The sequence below is a fragment of the Malaclemys terrapin genome, chromosome 2, assembly GCF_027887155.1.
Source record: "Malaclemys terrapin pileata isolate rMalTer1 chromosome 2, rMalTer1.hap1, whole genome shotgun sequence".
NCBI lineage: Eukaryota > Metazoa > Chordata > Testudines > Emydidae > Malaclemys > Malaclemys terrapin.
In genome coordinates, this window is record NC_071506.1 from 200,033,592 (window position 1) to 200,053,672 (window position 20,081).

Below are 20,081 nucleotides of genomic sequence, written 5' to 3' on the forward strand. Positions count from 1 at the left end.
TTTCACCAGACATCCCTCATATGGTCTCATTTTGTAGCAAAAGCAATGAACAATTACTGTTAGAATAAACTGATATCTGGGTGACTGCCCCTGAATCATCTACTAGAGGAATGGAGAGCTGAATAAGCTCCAACAAGGAAATGCAGGTAATATCCCTCCCTCCTAAACTATTGGCCAAGCATCAAAAGGCCAATCCCAAGCATTTGGACCAACATCTGTTACTAAAGAGAACAAATCTACCACAAAAGATGCTATTGCGAGCTGCACCTCTTGGAGGCCAAATACACGCACAGCCCAAGGGAGGAAGCGCAGAACTGATGTTAAGCCACCATAATGGCCCTCGGATTCTGGACGCCAGTGCAGCCCATAGTGTAATTTAGGCAAGCCTAGCTGGGTTGCCTGTGAGTAGCCCTATAACTTAGAATTGCCCAGAATGGGTGTAGAGATCATTACTACAGCCCCACTCCTAACACACGTCTCCTACCCCCAGCCTCACTCCTGACACATTCCCTATGCCAGTGGGAAAAGTCCCCCAGGCTGGCTCCTTTTGGATGACTAATTACACATGTTAGATATTGTCCTTACTTGTAACTTCTGCAGGAGGTTAGAGGAGTGGCATTGTAAGAATGCATGCCATTTTAATGAATAAATTTTATAACTAACATTTGTCAGCTCTTTAACATGATGTACAATTATTCAGATGCACGGGGTTACACAACATCTCTCACTATTTATTCACAATGACCAAGATATAAATGCAAAGGAAATTTTCAAAAACTGAGTTATTACAGAAAAGATGAGACATCAGTTTACATTTTTATAAGAGGAGAAAAATGTTGACAGGTAACACAGTTCCTATGCTATGCTTGAACTCTAGTGTACTCCAGTGGGGAATATGCAACTCAGGGCTTTGGCATTCTATTTGCACGTCACTAACTATGACTGAATCTCTCTGTATCTCAGTTCACCTATTGTAAAGTGGATATCCTATAATTCTATTAATGTAGATAAATTAATATTATGTTTGGAAAGCACTTTAAGATCAGATTACAGAAGCCATAGAAGCATAAAGTAGTATTGCTCTATTTATTCTACAATGGTTTCACTGCAATTTTTAGCTGTTTGTGCCAGGTTTAGAATAGAAAACTTAAGAACATAAGAACGGCCATACTGGGTCAGAGCAAAGGTCCATCTAGCCCAGTATCCTGTCTTCCAACAGTGGCCAATACCAGGTGCCCAGAGGGAATGAACAGAAAATCATCAAATGATCCATTCCCCGTCGCCCATTCCCAGCTGGGAAACAGAGGCTAGGGACACCATCCCCGTCCATCCTGGTTAATAGCCATTGATGGACCTATCCTCCAAGAACTTATCTAGTTCTTTTTGGAACCCTGTTATAGTCTTGGCCTTCACAACATCCTCTGGCAAGGAGTTCCACAGGTTGACTGTGCGTTGTATGAAAAAATACTTCCTTGTGTTTATTTTAAAACCTGCTGCCTATTAATTTCATTTGGTGACCCCTAGTTCTTATGTCATGAGAAGGAGTAAACAACACTTCTTTATTTACTTTCTCCACACCAGTCATGATTTTATAGACCTCTATCATATCCTCCCTTAGTCATCTCTTCTCCAAGCTGAAAAGTCCCAGTCTTATTAATCTCTCCTCATATGGCAGCCGTTCATTTTTGTTACCCTTTTCTGAACCTTTTCCAATTCCAATGCATCTTTTTTGAGATGGGGCGACCACATCTGCACACAGTATTCAAGATGTGCATGTACCATGGATTTATATAGAGGCAATATGATATTTTCTGTCTTATTATCTATCCCTTTCTTAATGATTCCCAACATTCTGTTCGCTTTTTTGACTGCTGCTGCACACTGAGTGGATGTTTTCAGAGAACTATCCACAATGACTCCAAGATCTCTTTCTTGAGTGGTAACAGCTAATTTAGACCCCATCATTTTATATGTATAGTTGGGATTATGTTTTCCAATGTTCATTACTTGGCATTTATCAACATTGAATTCCATCTGCCATCTTTCATCTTCTTGATAAGAACTTAACCTTGCACACATTTTTCACCATATGGCTTTATAAATTGAAATGTTCTTGGACACACAGATTAATCTTATTAATTATGAACTGACCCATACTTATGTCCTTTTTTTCTTTATCAGAGATAGATTTGTTATTGATTTTAGTATTTTTTAAGGACTTGATTCCGCAAGGTGCAGAGTTTTCAAGTAGGGAAGTAGGATGCTCTTGTGGTTAAGGCACAAGAGTAGGACTAAGAGATGTGGGTTCAATTCCTGGCTCTGCCAAAGACCTCTCATGTAATCTTGAGCAAGTCACTTAATCTCTATGCCTCAGTTCTCCAACTGTAAAATGGGGATCATATTTCTTTTCTTCCACCCTTTGTCAGTCTTGTCTGTTTAGAGTGTAAGCTCTTTGAGGCAAGGGTTGTCTTCTACTATGTGTATACGGTGCACCTAGTCAAGTGGGGCCCTAGCCTCAGGTGGTGTCTTAAGCAATACTGCAATACAAAGCATGAACAATGACTCTTAATCCCACTGACACGCTCAAAGTTTTGAATTACTTCTGATAAGGAGATACACCCTCCCTGCTCCCACTCCCAACTACCGCCTGAAACTCACAAGTCCCATACGCTTTACAAATGGATAGGAAATGGGAAGAATTCTAGAGCATTCCTACTCACTACGACTGCTTATGACAGTGTTATAAGAAGCCTCATATTATATATATATACACACACACACACACACAAGTATACTGTACACATATAGACTGGAATTAACAATAGTTAGGTCTTGTATACTGCTTTTCATCATCAGAGCTGAAAGTGCTTTACAAAGGAGGCCAGTATTATCCTCATTTTACAAATGGGGAAAACTGAGACACAGAGAAGGGAAGTGATTTGCCCAAGGTCACCCAGCAGGCCAGAGCCAGGAACAGAACCCAGGTCTCCTGAGTCCCATCCAGCACTCTATCCATATAAATGTCTAGTAGTTTGGTTACCTGGAATCAAATAATGTGCCATCCAGCAGCGTGCCATTATAGTGATATCTGAGAAAGTCCCCTGTCTGGCTTTTTCGCTCACAGGATTCAGGCACTTGCTGGTTCTCAATAGTGATGCCATCTTTCGGGTTATGAAGATCTAGCAGAGCCACATCAAAAACCAGAGAAGCCTGACCAGGAATCTCTTTACCTACGTGTGAGATGGGGAAGAAGCAATTAAGTCAGAGCAATAGTTCTAAAAGGAATTCAACTTTTTGCTTTTCATGATGTTGTTATTTATATTTTGTTTTCACATCCCAGATAGCAGATTTGACTATTAGGACAATGAATAAAAAAAAAAAAAAAAGGGGGGGGTGTGGGGGGGAGTACTGCAGAATTATGGCCCCCCAATCACATGGCCAAATCTGCTTTCAGTCAGTCATCCAATGCGGGGTTGTCCTCTAATTCTTTGAATTCCATTATTTTATTTATTCTAGGTATATTTATACTGAACCCATTGTGATAACACCCGGTCATCCAAAATACTGGTCTCTCCAATTAAAGACGACAGAAGCCTATGTACAGTGTGTGCATCTGACCAGGGTTTCTGAATTAGTGAGCATTTCCATCATACTTTTGAGAGTCTATATAATAACAAATGGGATAGAGAAGGTATACTGGAACTTCTGTTCCCCGTGTCCCATAAGACAAGGAGAAGAGTTCACACGATGAAATTAAAAGCGGCAAATTCAACATTGATAAAAGGAAATACTTATTCATACAATGCATAATTAGACTGGAACTCACTATCACAGGAAGTCATTGAAGTCAATCAAGATTCAAAAAAAGATTGAATATTTATATGGATAATAAGAATATCCAGAATTATCATAATTCATGATGATAAAAATCAAGGAAGGGATATTAAACCTCATTGTTCAGCACTAGAGCCAAATTTCTAACTATTCAGGATCAGGATGAGACCTAATGTGGGGGGACAGGTGCCCCATATCTGCCTACTATAGCATTCTTGCCTCTTCCTTTGAAGTATCTGGTACTGATCACTGCCAGAGACAGGATACTGTCTAAAAAAGACCCTGGGTCTGATCCAGGGTGGCAATTCCAGATCTGATCTGGGATATATTGTGACATAACACAGACGACTCTTTGCCATCAATGATGGGCATGGGCATGGATTCACAAACACTGGCTCAGATATGTGTGAGTGGAGTCCAGGAAACAGCCTACTGATGGACAGTTATTAGTGAGACTAGCAACAAGAAATAAACAGAAACTGGGAACTCTAAGGGTAGATCTACACTTACCTCCGGGTCCGGCGGTAAGCAATCGATCTTCTGGGATTGATTTATCGCGTCTTGTCTAGACGCAATAAATCGATCCCGGAAGTGCTCGCCGTCGATGCCGGTACTCCAGCTCGGCGAGAGGAGTACGCGGCATCGACGGGGGAGCCTGCCTGCCGCGTCTGAACCCGCGGTAAGTTCGAACTAAGGTATTTCGAATTCAGCTACGTTATTAACGTAGCTGAATTTGCGTACCTTAGTTCGAAGTGGGGGGTTAGTGTGGACCAGGCCTAAGATGACTTTCCACTTATTGAGAGAAGTCAAATTGCTGTGGCAGTTGTCTAGAAGAAATAAGGAAGCACCTGACTTCCAGTTTAAAAAGCATATGGAGTTTATTCTTCATAGAAAAAATTACCTGCAAAGAAATTAAACTTCAGCATGTGTTATATATTACAATTAAGTCAATGCTAAGCACTCATCTGTCAATAAGCCAGCCTACTATTTATGAAAGAAAAATACCTGCACTTTGCTGATAAGCCACATCCTGAATTACTTTTAGAAAAGTATTTTCAATCAATACATAATCTGAAATAATGGTACTTTCACAATGCTAAATACGTAATGCAAAGGTTTGTGATAGAAAATGGAGAGTTTGGGGAGGGAAGAGGGGCACTTTTACCATCTCCTTCTTCTCCATATGCTAGGTAAGGAGGTATTGTGATAATGCGCTTTTCTCCTACACACATTCCTAGGAGTCCCTTGTCCATACCAGGAATCAGCCATCCAATTCCCACATACGTGTCGTAAGTTTTCATCCGATTGTGGCTAAAAATTAAAACAAAGAATTAAAGAAGAAAAAGCTAATACCACAGAGCCAATCAAAAAAATAAAGAAAATTAATAACCAAAAGCCACACACACACAAGCATCACAATGAGTTGCTAGAGCTCACTTCACACTTGGCACAAGGAATACAATTTACAACCTTCTGTTCCAAAAACACAGGCATCTACAACTTGAGCTAATGGAGACATTCTGGGTAACATTTTCCAAAGTGCCTAAATGATTTAGAAGCTTAAGTTCTTTTTCAGGAGTGATTTAGAAGGTTAATCTCATAGATGTAGGAGCCTAAGTGCCTCATTTTTCTATTAGGATTTAGGCACCTGTGAATATTTTACCCTCTGTTATATTTCAGCATTAGTAGTACAAGCCTTTAGAAGGGAAGAATCACACACACACACACACACACACACACACACACACACACTTGAGCAAGTCTGACATTTGATCCCATAGAGGATGCTGGTACATATACATACAAGCAAGTGCACTAGAAAACACTAAAAATAGATTGGTGGAAGCCTTAAATTTACTAATCAAACAATTTATGAATAGCCTATATTTTGTAAAACATTGGCAGCACAAAATTTCTCTTTCATTTTTCCGCAAAACAGGTTTGGCTCTTGAAAATGTGGGATTAATTGCGCTGGCCAGAGCCTGCCTGGCAGTCATTGCAAAAGCTTCACACAAAGTTCTGCCAATATTCCAGGCAGTCCTCTGTTGGAAAGCAACACACATTGGAAGACTTCCCAAAAGGGTAGTTAAAAACCAGAAGACCTTGACCGGGCTAACCTCATTTTTAAAGTTCCAAATAACTAACCTAAAAGAAGACAAAAAAGTTACTGACAAAATATTACTAACTTTAAAACATATCCCTTCCAATCTCTACCCACAACAACATCCATACCTTCCATGGTCTCCGATTCTCACTAAGCATGATGTCCCAACATGAACTCTGATTATTAATAAAATAATACCCACCATGAAACCCCAGTGAAATACACAGGTTGCCTGCCTACTGAGGCATTTTAGAAATGGAGATACTTTATTTTCTTTAACAACCCTGTACAGTTTTGTACATAAAACACCACATATAAATATCAATATTAAAATTGTTACAAAACCTATTCATTAATTTTATTATAGAATACAGTCTGCATGGAAAGTGAAAGGGAGAGAAGCTGCCTAATGTCCATGGAGTAATAAGATATCACTTTTACTGGTTTGAGCCAGTACTACATTCATACAATCCTCTAGACCGATGTGTATAACTCTTATGAAGCCAAGCTACTCCAATAGTCTTGCAAGCTCCTTTCTCTTTGTTTCACAGTGTAGTAATTAACATTAGTTATATTATCCACTTGGAAAAAAGAAGAAAAAGCCTCCTTTAAGTAGCCCAGAACAGATATAGTAAAAAAAAAATCCACAGAAAAGTATTAACACCTTACCTTGAGTCAAAAAGAGTCCCATCCAAGAAAGTTCCATTGTAATGGTATCTTACAAAGTCAGACACCTGGATTGTCCGAGTACATCTTTCAGGCTTCAAATAAGTTTGAATTTGAACCTCATCTTCAGAATTCCAAAGATCTATCAGAAGTACATCAAAATGAAGCACTGCATTTGGGGGGATTACACCAGCTGCAAACAAAATAAAAAACAAAAAAAGTTAAAATCATTATCATGCTACCCACCTTTTCACAGGGTGCCAAACTAACATAAAATCATCTAACTTTACTTGGGCCACTGACAGCATCACACGTCTGCCACCCACAAAGAAGTTTTCTAAAGAAGATAACCAACAATAGCTTTACACTTATTTACAATCTTATACCTTTATACTTTATAACTTCATATATTTACTAAATGGCTGTAATTATACCTCCAGGATAACACAGGAGGGAACAAAATTAAATCTTTGGTAAAGACCCAATCCAGAATTTTGCTGAGCTCCTCATCCCCCTATGAACTCTGCCAGAACTCTGCCTTTGCTACAGATGAGAGCACTTAACACACTACATAAGATCAAGCTCCAAATAACTGTTTGATACTCCTAGACTATTCTCCTCCATTTGGGACTTGAAAATTTTACACATGAGCAGTGAGTAAGAAGCTTTCCTTGAGGAAACTGGAGGCTTACTTATTAAATTCTACCGAATGTTATAAGGACCCTGTCATCTTGAAATCTAGTGAGTTAAAAAAAAAATTTAAAAAGTTAAGTCACTTCAGTTAGTAACCCTAAGTCTTCAGCCAATTTTTGTCATTTTTCAACATTTTTGTTTTTCCATTTAAATCATAGAACTGGAAGGGACCTCAATAGGTCATCTAGTCCAGTCCCCTGCACTCATGGCAGGACTAAATATTATCTAGACCATCCCTGACCAGGGACGGCTCTATGTTTTTTGCCACCCCAAGCACGGCAGTCAGGCGGCCTTTGGCGGGGGGAGGGAGAGGACGCGGATTCGGCGGCGTTTCTGCGGGTGATCTGCCGGTCCCGTGCCTTCAGAGTACCCGCCGCAGAATTGCTGACAAAGCCGTGGGACCGGTGGACCTCCTGCAGGCATGCCGCCAAAGGCTGCCTGACTGCCGCCCCCCGCGGCTTGCCTCCCCAGGCACGCACTTGCTGTGCTGGTGCGTGGAGCCATCCCTGTCCCTGACAGGGGGTCGCGTAATGTTCTCCTCTCTCCTGTTTTTGTGTGAAAAACCACACAGGGAGAAACTGACTATATATGAAATGTTGTCAAATATGCTAGTCAAGCAATCCAAAAAAAAATAGAGAACAATATTTTGGCCCTGATCCTGCAAGTACTTATGCATCTGAGTGCTCCCACTGAAGCTAAAGGGAATATTTACATGCTTAAAAGTTAAGCGCACACTTAACTGATTGCAGGATCAAAGCCTCTCTCTTTAATCTTTTCCAGTTATGGTAAACAAAGATGTTACTTGTAAAAATAGTACGTAAAAACAAAATTAATTTAAAAGTTTAATTTTTAAGCTGAACCGTCATTTTTAGAATAATTCTAGCCTTTATGGTCGTGAAGACAACTTTCCAAACAAATATGACCCAGGAATAAGGTGATACAGTGTTGTCTTTGTATCTAGCAAAGTCTGCAGAGTGAAGTTGCCTTATTACCATAGCATTGGCCCTGGACTTCACTGGTGAAGCCCCTGTATTTTAATTCTTTAACACTAAATGTCAGGTATCTGAAAATTGCCCTCTGACCCACCCAAAAAACATCAAATCAGGTGCAGTTTTTACAATTCTTTTTTGTAACTTCAGATTTTATCAACTTAATTAAATCTCCTACATCCTATGCAACCAAAATATTTATAGCCATGCTGCTGTACTTACAAACTCCTTCACTCCCATAGGCAAGCTTGGGTGGAATTTTCACAAAACGTCTCTCGTTCACACACATTCCAACCAGAGCTTTGTCCATCCCTGCAATAAGCTGGCCTTTTCCCACAAATGCATTGAATGTGGAACCCCTGTCATAGCTAACGAGAGGGATGGAGAGAAAGAAAAACATAAATGGGTTATTTACAAACTGCTCTGTGTCTATCTCTTGTCCTAGTTTAATTTTATCTTGCTCCAAGCTCACCCAGTTAGAACATCAGACAGACTAGCTATGGAAACCAGGAAACTAATGCAAGCATCTCCTAAACTTCTCTCCTCCATTTGACCTCAATGCAATCTCAGCCTGTTATCCCTCACACATGCTTCCTAATGATGTAACAGGTATCTTCACACAAACATCAGACTACAGCTGAATTTTGCTAATTCACACCAATGACCAGAGGATCTATTGCAAAATTACTGAATTAAAAAGCAAATTAAACAGTTTTTAAAAAGCAAGGAAAATGTACCACATAATATATTTCGTTCATTTATTTTGACAAGAGTAGTTTAATTTTATAACACTTCAAAAAATAGTGGTAAGTGCACTGTAATATATTGTGTAAAATAATGACGCCTTCGTAACATGCAATTTCATTGCTACTATTATATCTTTCCCGAGAAGGGGGGAGCACTGTTTTTGAGGCTAACTGTAGGATGTGCTAATTAACTACATTTTTCTCCTCCACACCCATTTCTTTGATATTAAGACCTAGACGAACATCAAAAATTTACAGATTTGCTTTATACTGCAAGTTTGCCAGTTCCGATAATGTGACGTATACTGGAACTAATCTTCCAATGGGATGATGTATGAGTGTTTGTGGTAAATTTGAATTATAATAAAGTTTTCCATAAAATGGTCACAGTTGCACTGTAAATAGGAGATTCCCCGCAACAGTATAAGCCTGGGTGGTAAAAGCTTAACCACATTAAATTCAATACCAAGTACTTTCTTTGAGGTAGTAATTCAGTTCAGTTTATCTGAATAAATAAATGTTGCACTTAATTTTCTCTAATGGAAAATGTGAGCAACAAACATAACAGGAAGGCAATGAAGCCTCTGAAACATTCCCCATCCTCTATATGCTTACATTGCTCCCCTGTCACTGCAAAGCCTTTATGTTGTCTTCAGGTCATTTTCTTCAGATAACAAGAGCAACTTTTTTTTTGTTCAATGCTATGTCCTCCTTTCTGCCTGCAAGCAGCATTCTCAAAACCAGCCAGTAGGTGGATATTGTTATAGTCAGGGCTTTACTTTCAGAGACTGCATACATCACTTCCACAACATACTGAGGCTCCTAATAGCCCCAGGCCTAGAATTCCTAAACGGCTTGTAAATGCGAGCTCCCTGTTGACTCCACCATTTTGCAACAGGCAATAACTTTTCTTAAAGCAGACATTACTTGATACACATCATTCGCTTCCTACTGAACAATACTTCCCAGAAATTTCTAGAGAACTTATGCTGGAAAACACTATTTAAACAAGCTCCTAGCAAATGCTGTTATATCTACAAGCACCCAATTAATAAGATTTTAAATTTATATGTTAAAGATTCTAAATGAGAAATTGATACTTGTCATATTTTGTCAATTGGGGAATGTATGACTATGTCAAGGATCAATTTAAAATAGTAAAACACACAAATGTATTATGCGTTAAAAACAAATCCACAGTATCTAAAAGAAAATATTTGTATCGACAGTGGAACTGAGCAAAACTATACCAGACCAAAACAGGTCTGCAGGACTAATTTTACTGACAGTTTACACAGATGGCATTTTTTTATTTCTTCAATATTCTATAGTTAAAGCCAGACCTAAAACTCCAAATTATTTGCATGGAAATAAGCACACATATTTGAAGAAGAAACACAATGGCATGAATTCTGATTTTTAAAAATAGATTAAATGTAACCGTTACTTCTGCAATACATTTTACAAGTCTGCATAAAAGTGATTTGTAGCAAGGAGACCTAACTTGGAAAGAACTGTACAGTAAAAGCTTCCAAGTTTCTGCTTCAGTGATGAAAACTTTCATGAAAGCTAAATAAAACTGACAATTATCCATCATAGAAGTCTGCCTCTATTTAGGCTACAGAGGTCTTTTATAAAGCAATTTCAAATCACTACCCAAATATATTTGCTCTGATTTCATTAATGTAGTCTTCTCTTGGACCTTTAAATTAAAAAACTAGCTAGCAGCTATAAGAACCATAATAGAAACTTTGTAATAAATAAATAAAAAAATAAGTACACCGCTACCTCGATATAATGCTGTCCTCGGGAGCCAAAAAATCTTACCATGTTATAGGTGAAACCGCGTTATATTAAACTTGCTTTGATCCACCAGAGTGCGCAGCCCCGCCCCCCGGAGCACTGCTTTACCGCGTTATATCGGGTCACGTTATATCGAGGTAGAGGTGTAAGTATATATTTGATTCAAATCAATCTTTAATTCCTATATGGTAAGCACCTTAAAAAAAAGTCTTAAAATAATCTAATCAACAATAAAAAAAACTCTTCAATTTCAAGAATTGTAACTTGATGCAGTGTCCGATTTTTACTTTTTAAATTACTCTAAAACTATAAATTAGTAAGCCGCAAAAATGTAAACCACAAACTACCATCTAGAGCAGAATAACAGACAAATAGACAATAAACAAATAGACCCAATTAATTTCTACATTTATTTCTGTCATATATGTTCCTACATAGATTATTGCTTTTCATCTATATTGCTTACTAGTTATTAAAATACCACTCAGAGGACCTAGCGAGGTTTGGGGCTCTATTGTGCTGGGCATTTATAAACACATGGGGTATGTCTATGCTTCAAGCTGGTGTGTGTGATTATCAGCCTGAGGCAACATGCCTGCAAGAGCTTTGATGAATAAAACTGAGCGGAGCTATAGCAGCGGGAGGGGCTAGCTGCCCTGAGTACATGCCTAGAGTGTCTGATGGGTGTGTGTCTGGGGTGGGTAGCCCCTTCTGCTTCACATTTCACAGGCGTTTCCTCAGCCAGAAATAATTGGAAACCATTAAACATATATGTTTATACAGTTTATATACATACAATAGTCCCATATTTCCACGTGGCTCTCACACCTTTGTGCAGTGCAAAAAGACTTATGACTTCATATGACCCAGGGGATGGGGGGAAAATGAACCAAAACTACTGCCCCTCCAAGGCAACCGTGGAGCCCCAACCCACTCCCATCTGGAAACCACCTTCTCCAAAACCCCGCACACTCCCTAGAGCTCTCCAAACACCTACCTTTTATCAGAGAGAGAGAAAAAATATGTTATACAGGATATAAGCCCTCACTCGTCAGAGAATAAGCCTGACCAGGGTGAGAGAACAAGGGGGAGTCCCGGTGGCACCTTAAAGACTAACAGATTTATTTGGGCATAAGGTTCCGTGGGTAAAAAGCCCACTTCTTCAGGCAGGGTGAGAGAGAAACTCTTACAGGGAGCTTATTCCACAATTGCCCATTAAGTACATTGCTTCTTGTGCCTCTCTTGGAAGCATCTGATACTGGCCACTATTAGAGCTGGTCTACACTGGGGGGGGATCGATCTAAGATACGCAACTTCAGCTACGCGAATAGCGTAGCTGAAGTCGAAGTATCGTAGATCGAATTACCAGGGGTCCACACGGCGCAGGCTCGACGACCACGGCTTCCCCGTCGACTGCACTACCGCCGCTGGCTCTGGTGGAGTTCCGGAGTCGACGGGGAGCGCGTTCGGGGATCGCTATATCGCGTCTTAACGAGACGCGATATAGTGATTCCCGCTAGATCGATTACTACCCCCCGATCCGGCGGGTAGTGAAGACGTACCCTTAGAGACAGGATACTGGACTAGATGGACATTGGGTCGGTTTCTGTCTAAGAATTCCAGGGGTCTGAAGACCCCCACTTCAACCCCAGAAAAAAAAATACAACCCACCTGATCTCCTTCCCCCACATAGCTCCTGGCACCCCCAAAACCCAGTCCCAGCACCCCCCAACATAACCCACCTCAGCCTCCATCCCTGACCCCTCTGAAAACTCCTAAGGGCCACTTCCCCCTCAAACCCCATCTACTGCTGACCTCCCCCCACACTCGGAAGGGGGCAGCTCCTTCTCCCTGCGGCCCCCACCCCCGGCTCCTGTCCCGGCAGCCGCAGGGGGAGCCCGAGCCACAGGCGGGCCGGGCGGTACCTGGAGTCGAACTTGCTGCCATCGGGGAAGGTGCCGTGGTAGTGGTAGCGCACGAAGTCCCCGCTGCGCACCGTGCGCGCACACTGCTCCGGCACGAAGCTGCGCTCGATGTGCACATCCTGCCCGTCCCAAGGCTGCTCCCCGGCCGGCACCGGCGGAGCCTGGCACGCCACCCAGCTCACCAGCAGGGCGGGCAGCAGCAGCGAGCAGCAGCGGTGCCTCCACCGCCTGGGCACCATCCCCAAGCCCGCCATGCAGCGAGAGGGAAGAGACGGGAGGACGGAGAGTGGGGGGAATCCGAGGGGCCCTGCGAGCGATTCCCGGCCTCCAAGCGCCGTGCGGCCTGTCCCACGGCTGCTGCTGCAAAATTTGCAAACGTGGTGGATGAAAAAAAAAAAATCCCAGCCCCCTGCCTCCAAGAGGGAGGAGACAGCAGCCGAGGAGGAGGGGTGGGGGTGCCCAGGCGGGCGGGGTGGTCGCGGAGCACCGCTGCTGTTGCTACTGGGTAGGTGGGTTCTGTTCTAGGCGCTACGCTCCAGCCCAAGTTCTTTCTGTTACATGTGGTTCGTAAGTTTCGCTGCTCTCCTGGAAACAGGCCAGAATCCAGGCCTCAAAGTCCAGGGGGAAAGGGAGGGAGAAGAGGCATCACAGCACATCCCCAGGAGTCAGGACCCTTCAGAAGTGAAAGGCGGGGTGCACATGGTGCAACGTGGCACTGATTCTGAGTTCAGCCCAATGTTGCTCTCCTCACTTCATGTTCCTTTGCTTCTTTCAGGCTTTTGGTTTGGTTTAATTCCTCCAACATACACTTTTAACTACTATGTTGAACAAGTGATCACTACTTGTTCATTTGTTTCCATTTCTTTACAAATGTATTCATGCATTGTACCACATTTAGTTTTTGCATTGTTAAAAAAATCAAAAAATTAAAAATTAAATAAAATAATATTTTCACTTAAACTGACTCCAAAAAGTATATTGTAATATTTTAAATAGTAATTTACCACTTGAATGCTGCTTTTCAACTTCAGATTCCATTGCAAACACTAGCTAATCCTCAGAACATTCCTTTGGGCTTGGTAAATGTTACACTCCCCAGTGTTTTAAACAGCTTTGGAGATTGCGGTAGAGAGATTAAGTGATTTGACAGCGGCTGCAGCAGTAAGTGTCAAAGCTGGAATCAGAATTAAGGCCAGTTATAAGAACATAAGAACAGCCATACTGGGTCAGACCAAAGGTCAGACCTATCTAGCCCTGTATCCTGTCTTCCAACAGTGGCCAGTGCCAGATGTCACCCATTTCCAGCCTCTGGCAAACAGAGCTAGGGACAACATCCCTGCCAATCCTGGCTAATAGCCATTGATGGACCTATCCTCCATGAATTTATCTAGTTCTTTCTTGAACCCTGTTATAGTCTTGGCCTTCACAACATCCTCTGGCAAAGAGTTCCACAGGTTGACTGTGCATTGTGTGAAGAAATACTTCCTTTTGTTTGTTTTAAACCTGCTGCCTATTAATTTCATTTGGTGACCCCTAGTTCTTGTGTTATGAGAAGGAGTAAACAACACGTCCTTATTTACTTTACCCTCTGATTCTACAAACACTTATGCACATGCTTAACTTTATGCATTGTTGGTAGTCAATGGAATGACTCATATTGGTAAAGTTAAGTACGTTCATGTGTATTTACAGAATTGGGGCCTTTGTCTGCAGAAAATGTTGGTAGACACACACACACACACACACACACACACACACACACACACACACAAAGAGTAAGCAAGGTAGATAATCCCTTTTATTTGATTAACCATCAATTTCTAACATGAGCTTTCTGGCTAGGATAGGTACTTACTTGAGGTACAGTATCACTTTGTGATGCTATTTATTTGGTGTTCACTGATCATACATTTCATTGTTGATCATTACGGTAGAACCAAGGCCCAGTCCTGCAACTTAAACTTGAGCCAAAGCAGAGACCCATGCAAATCAGTGGGGCTTGGTGCACAGGCAGAAGACTGTCCATGTGCATTGTAAGTTGTAGAATAAGCATCTATGGGCCCAAATCCTCATTCTTTGTGCCCCCAAAACTCCCATTGACTCCATTGTAAGATCAATTTTCCAATTTGCCATTTTGTTTTGCCCGAGTTGCAGTATGCCCTCCATATTGTTACCTCTTCTTGTTTGCCAGTTGATGCCCTTTCTGTTCAAGGCAGGAAAATTAAGACGGGAACAGTGTCATGTGATCTATGTCAGTATTTTTCAAAGTTCGGGTCACGACCCAGTATTGGGTCCTGGCATGTAAGGCACTGGGTCAGCTTGCTCAGCACCCAGGGACCCTAGCAGCTCTGGTCAGCTCCGCCGACTGGGACGTTAAAAGTCCCGTCGGCAGTGCTGCCCAGCTAAGGCAGGCTAGTGCCTACCTGCTCCAACACCGCACTGCGACCCAGAAGTGGCCAGCAGTGGGTCTGGCTTCTAGGCAGGGGGGCCACAGGGCTCTATGTGCTGCCCCCACCCCGAGCACCGGCTCCACACTCCCATTGGCCTCCCATTGGGGAGGGCGGTGCCTGCGGGTGGGAGCCGCACGGAGCCGCTTGTGAGCCTCCGCCTAGGAGCTGGACCTGCTGCTGGCCGCTTCCAGGGTGCAGCGCTGTCTGCAATGCCAGGACAGGCGGGAAGTCTGCCTCTGCACCCCAGCTGCGCCACTGACCGGGAGCCGCTGGAGGTAAGTCTGCACCCCAACCCCGTGCCACAATCCCCTGCCCTGATCCCCCCAAACCTGGAACCCCTTCCTGCACCCCAAACTCCTCATCCTCAGCCCCACCCCAGAGCCTGCATCCCAGCCCAGAGCCCTGACCCCATCCTGCACCCCAACCCCCGGCCAGAGCCCTGACCCCCTTCTGCACCCCAACCCCCAGCCCAGAGCCCCTTCCCACACCCTGAACCCCTCATTCACAGCCCCACCCCGCAGCCCTCACCCCTGCACCCCTCCCACACTCCAAACCCCTCATCCACAGCTCCACTGGGTCACAGGCATCAACAATTTTCTTCTACTGGGTTCCCAGGAAAAAAGTTTGAAAACCACTGATCTATGTAATCTGCCCAGAGATAAGACTCTATATAAGGACTGTGTGCACAGCGCTGTCCACCTCAGTGGCAGCCCAGTGCCTATTGTGTCCTAGCCAAGATTATGAGTCAAGAAAAGAAGAAAAGATCTGCTTACCCGTTGTTCCTGATCCTGTCGTGTTGTCGTTCCTGGTCCCCTGCGTTGTTCCTGTGTGATCCTGTGTACCTGTCTCCTGGCGTTCCCTGTGGTTTTGTCGTGCTCCCAAACCAGTGTGTAGTCCTTGTTCTGTAGGAGCATCAGATATGGTGATGTATTGATCGCCTTGATTTATTTGTATATCTACCTGTGTTATTTTGAGGTCCTTGGCTTCAAGTCAAGCTATGGGGTTAACAGCTGAGTGCTTTTGTTATATGTTTATACTTGTTTGTTGTTGGTTGTAGGGTTCTGTTTAATAAATACTTGTTTGTACTTTATACCTGCCTTCTTAGTATTCTTAAAGTGTCGATCACCCCTAGTGACAGATACGGGAGGGGGCATAGATCTGTAGTATGGGGGGTTTGTGGTTAAATCCTTAGCTCCTTGTGGTAATACCCTGTGCTGGGTTAACACCATCATTTCAGCTACAGAAGTGAAACAAACATTAAATGCTTTAAAGATACTGCACAACTGTACAACATTTTTGAGGGTATCGACATAGTGCTAGGAAACAAGAGCTGCCAACTGGCTAGGTAGACAAGGCCTAAGACCCAGCTTCTGTTCACTGCAGCAGAGAGGAAGGTGGACAGGAAAATGGTTACTGCTCCCTGATTCTCAGGGAGGGTCTGTGCAATGGCGTATATTAAAGAAGCCTGCAAACTGCTGTAACATACACTAGCTGGCATTGGTCCCTACAGGATAATGTGTCCGCTGAGCATAGCCAGCAACATGCTTTGACCATGCCCCAACCCAATTCCTCCCCACATCTGACATGCCCTATGCCAAGGCCAAATAGAGGGAGTGGCATCTCCCTACATCAATGGATTTCTCAGCTGGACAGATCTGGCTGCTTTCTGACTCGTCGGTGCTGCTCAGGCAGCATAAAGGGGCTAGACCAGAACAGAAAGTGTCCAGTATCTTTGTAAGGGAAATTATTCTTAACCATTTAACTAGTTTCTCAAAGGGAAAACATTTAGAAACCCCTACTTATATGCTGGTTAAGAAGAACAAATGCATTGCAAATTAACTGGCTTCTCTGGCACTACTCTGGGTAATGCCTTCCATATTCTTCACCAATCTGAAAACCACAATGACGACTAATTTCCTTTGGGCGGGAAGATGAGCAGAGACCTGCTGCCTAAAGTTACTACAGAAACCTGTCCTAAAGGGAGGATTGTCATTCCCAGACTTCAAAACACCACACAGCTAGAGGGCATTCTCTCCTGGAGAACTGTCTTTCAGGAATGCCAGTGGATAGACATGGAATGAGGAGTAAGAGAGGTAGAAGAATTAAAGCTGTTAGGTGAAAAGTGCCCAGAAACATGCGGAAATTCACTCCACCACATCTCAGCCACGGTTTGCCCCACATTTCTTAGGAAATAATGTGTTCCACGTAAAGCTCAAGCTAAGCCCATCCACCATGATATGGCACAATATCTGGTTTTGATTTTCAAATATAGTAGGCAAGGGATCAAAATGGAGCTCAAAGGGCTGATACATTGCCCCTGATTGTTTTGAGAGGCAAGCGTTCTTTCCTTGGAAGAGATAAGAAAGAAAGTAAAACAGCCAAATAATTTACCATTCTCATAGTTAAAGATGTGGAGCTTTGTTCCTCAATCCACTGTCACAAACTATGTACCAGAGAGCAGTGTTACCATTTGAGTCCACAGGAGATTTTCAAAGGGACGTTTGGCAAGAAGTTAGACACCTAACTGCCATTTGCTCCTCTGAAAATCTCTCCTTATGCTACTTACACAAAGTGAGTTTGGAAACATTCAGGGAAACTACAGATGGTGTTGTGTTGATGAATCCTCTCAGCATGAAGAATCATTTATGCTAGTATGGGAAAGGGAACTAAATGCCCAGCTTGAGTCTGAAGTATGGTATCATTCTTGTGTTACTTGAGATCTTGTTCTGTTTTTTTTTTAAATATGCTTGAAATGAACTGCAAGACTATAATAAGATGGTAACCCTAGTGTAAATGAAAATGCCCATGACAAATCGCATGGATAAGTATAGGGGAGTTTGACACCAGCAAGATGGGGGATGAATCTATGAGATATTCTGCTGCATAGCTTGTGGATTTCTCCAGCATTCAACCACCAGTGGTTCTTAATAACCCTTCATATAGCAAAGATTACAAGAGTGGCGATTCCCCTGATGCCTGAAGTTTGTGTGCAGTGTATGCTATGTGGGTAATGTGGCGGAGACAGTAAAACACTGGCTGAACTTTTAATGTCTTCAGAATGCTCTGTAATCTACAGACCTGGCAGAACATAAGCAGTCCTTCGTTCTTAAAAAAGATATGTCAAGCTTGGCATGCTGCAGATAAGTATAAACTGTGGCAGGCAAATTTAGATAAGGATTACTACTTAAGAGCTATACCAGATATTTGTGAGGTACATAAAAAAAATTAGAGCAACGAGAAACATGACTTCCTTTAAACTGATATAAACGCCAGATCAAAAATCTGTAAGTATCCTAATCACCTAAGGTAATGTGCGGAAAGATCATATTTGTGATAATCTTTGGCAAATAAATGGCTTGTGGGAAGAGGCTCAAATTATTTGTCTCTCCCACAGATCTCAAATACCACTCATCTTTAAAACTCTTCCTGCTTTTTTTCTACAGGCACTCTGGGGAACAGTTTTAGTTTATGTTTCTGTCAGTTCTGAGCTGAATTTAAAAGAGAAAGGAAAGAAAAAATTATACTCAACATTAATTTCTTTCTTTAGAACGTTTGTAAAGTACTTTGCGATTTTCTGATGAAAGGAGAGGTGCAAAGTATTAATAGTGATTTTAAGTATTAAATATGATTTTATGATCATTTATTGGATAGAAATTCCAATGTGAAACCAAACATCAGGCTTAGTGTGTAAGCGCTTTGGGCAGGGACCATGCTTTCTTTTGTGTTTACACTGCATTTAGCCCTAGCAGATAGTGGGCATTATTGGAAACAAACAAATAATACTGTACTAGTAGGTCAGCTGATTACTCACTGGGCTAAATTATCTTCTAGTTTCACTAGAGCAACCATTCTTCTCCTTTTTCACTTATGTGAAAACTGGACTCACATTAGGTCAAACTGTGGCATTTGACTACTGACATGCATTATGGCCGCTGTGTTGATGGTGGTACAATTCCTTCCCAAATAGCCTAGTGCAGTGGTTCTCAACCTATTTACCATTGTGGGCCATATATGCAGCTCTCTATGTATTATGTGGGCCGCATCCACATAATATATATACTACCTGTATGTCCCTGAGAATGTCACATGGGCTGTAGCTGGGTGCTGATTGGGCCACAAGCAGCCCGCGGGCCACAGGTTGAGAACCACTGGCCTAGTGCGTGAGGGACCCGGGCAAACTTTACCATCAGTGTCTGCTCCCCCAAGTACAACCAACTTTCTCCAGGGATGGAGTGAAGCTACGGGCCCTCCTCTTCCCCAGGGGTGCTGAAACAATTTGTATAGTGGGGGTGCTGAAAGACATTGAACCAAACTGTAAACCCTGAATATGATGAAAACAACTTCATAGACTCATAGACTCATAGACTTTAAGGTCAGAAGGGACCATTATGATCATCTGGTCTGACCCCCTGCATGTTGCAGGCCGCAAGACCCTTCCCTGGACTCTACCGTTGAAGTCCCCAATCCTGTGTTTTAGTGACTTCAATCGGCTGAGACCCTCCTGCTAGTGATCCCTGCCCCATGCTGCGGAGGAAGGCGAAAAACCTCCAGAGGCTCAGCCAATCTACCCTGGAGGAAAATTCCTTCCCGACCCCAAATATGGCGATCAGTAATACCCCGAGCATATAGGCAAGAGTCTCTAGCCTGACCCTTGTTGGCCATTATGCTATTCATGTACCATTGCTTGGTTTTCCTTGGCTACTATGTTTTATCATTAAACCATTCCCTCCATAAACTTATCTAACTTAATCTTAAAACCAGACAGGTCCGTCGCCCCCACCGTTTCCTTCGGAAGGCCGTTCCAATATTTCACCCCTCTGACGGTCAGAAACCTTCGTCTAATTTCAAGCCTAAACTTCCCCCCCGGCCAG

The 20,081-nt window shown here is 42.6% G+C and overlaps 1 protein-coding gene across 2 annotated transcripts in view; it reads right to left on the bottom strand.

The window, feature by feature from the left end:
- The window catches only part of FKBP9 (FKBP prolyl isomerase 9), a 29,687-nt gene extending 16,223 nt beyond the window's left edge, over nt 1-13,464 (bottom strand). The window contains exons 1-5 of one of the 2 annotated variants that reach the window (XM_054019340.1): nt 12,761-13,301; nt 8,509-8,654; nt 6,608-6,797; nt 5,000-5,145; nt 3,041-3,230 (exon numbers count right to left, since the gene is read on the bottom strand). In XM_054019340.1, coding sequence (XP_053875315.1) covers nt 3,041-3,230; nt 5,000-5,145; nt 6,608-6,797; nt 8,509-8,654; nt 12,761-13,014 — 926 coding nt within the window. In that variant the 5' untranslated portion in view covers nt 13,015-13,301. Of the gene's footprint in view, nt 1-3,040; nt 3,231-4,999; nt 5,146-6,607; nt 6,798-8,508; nt 8,655-12,760 lie in introns of both variants that reach the window. The other variant, XM_054019339.1, reaches the window with a different exon arrangement.
- Nucleotides 13,465-20,081: the final 6,617 nt, after the last annotated feature.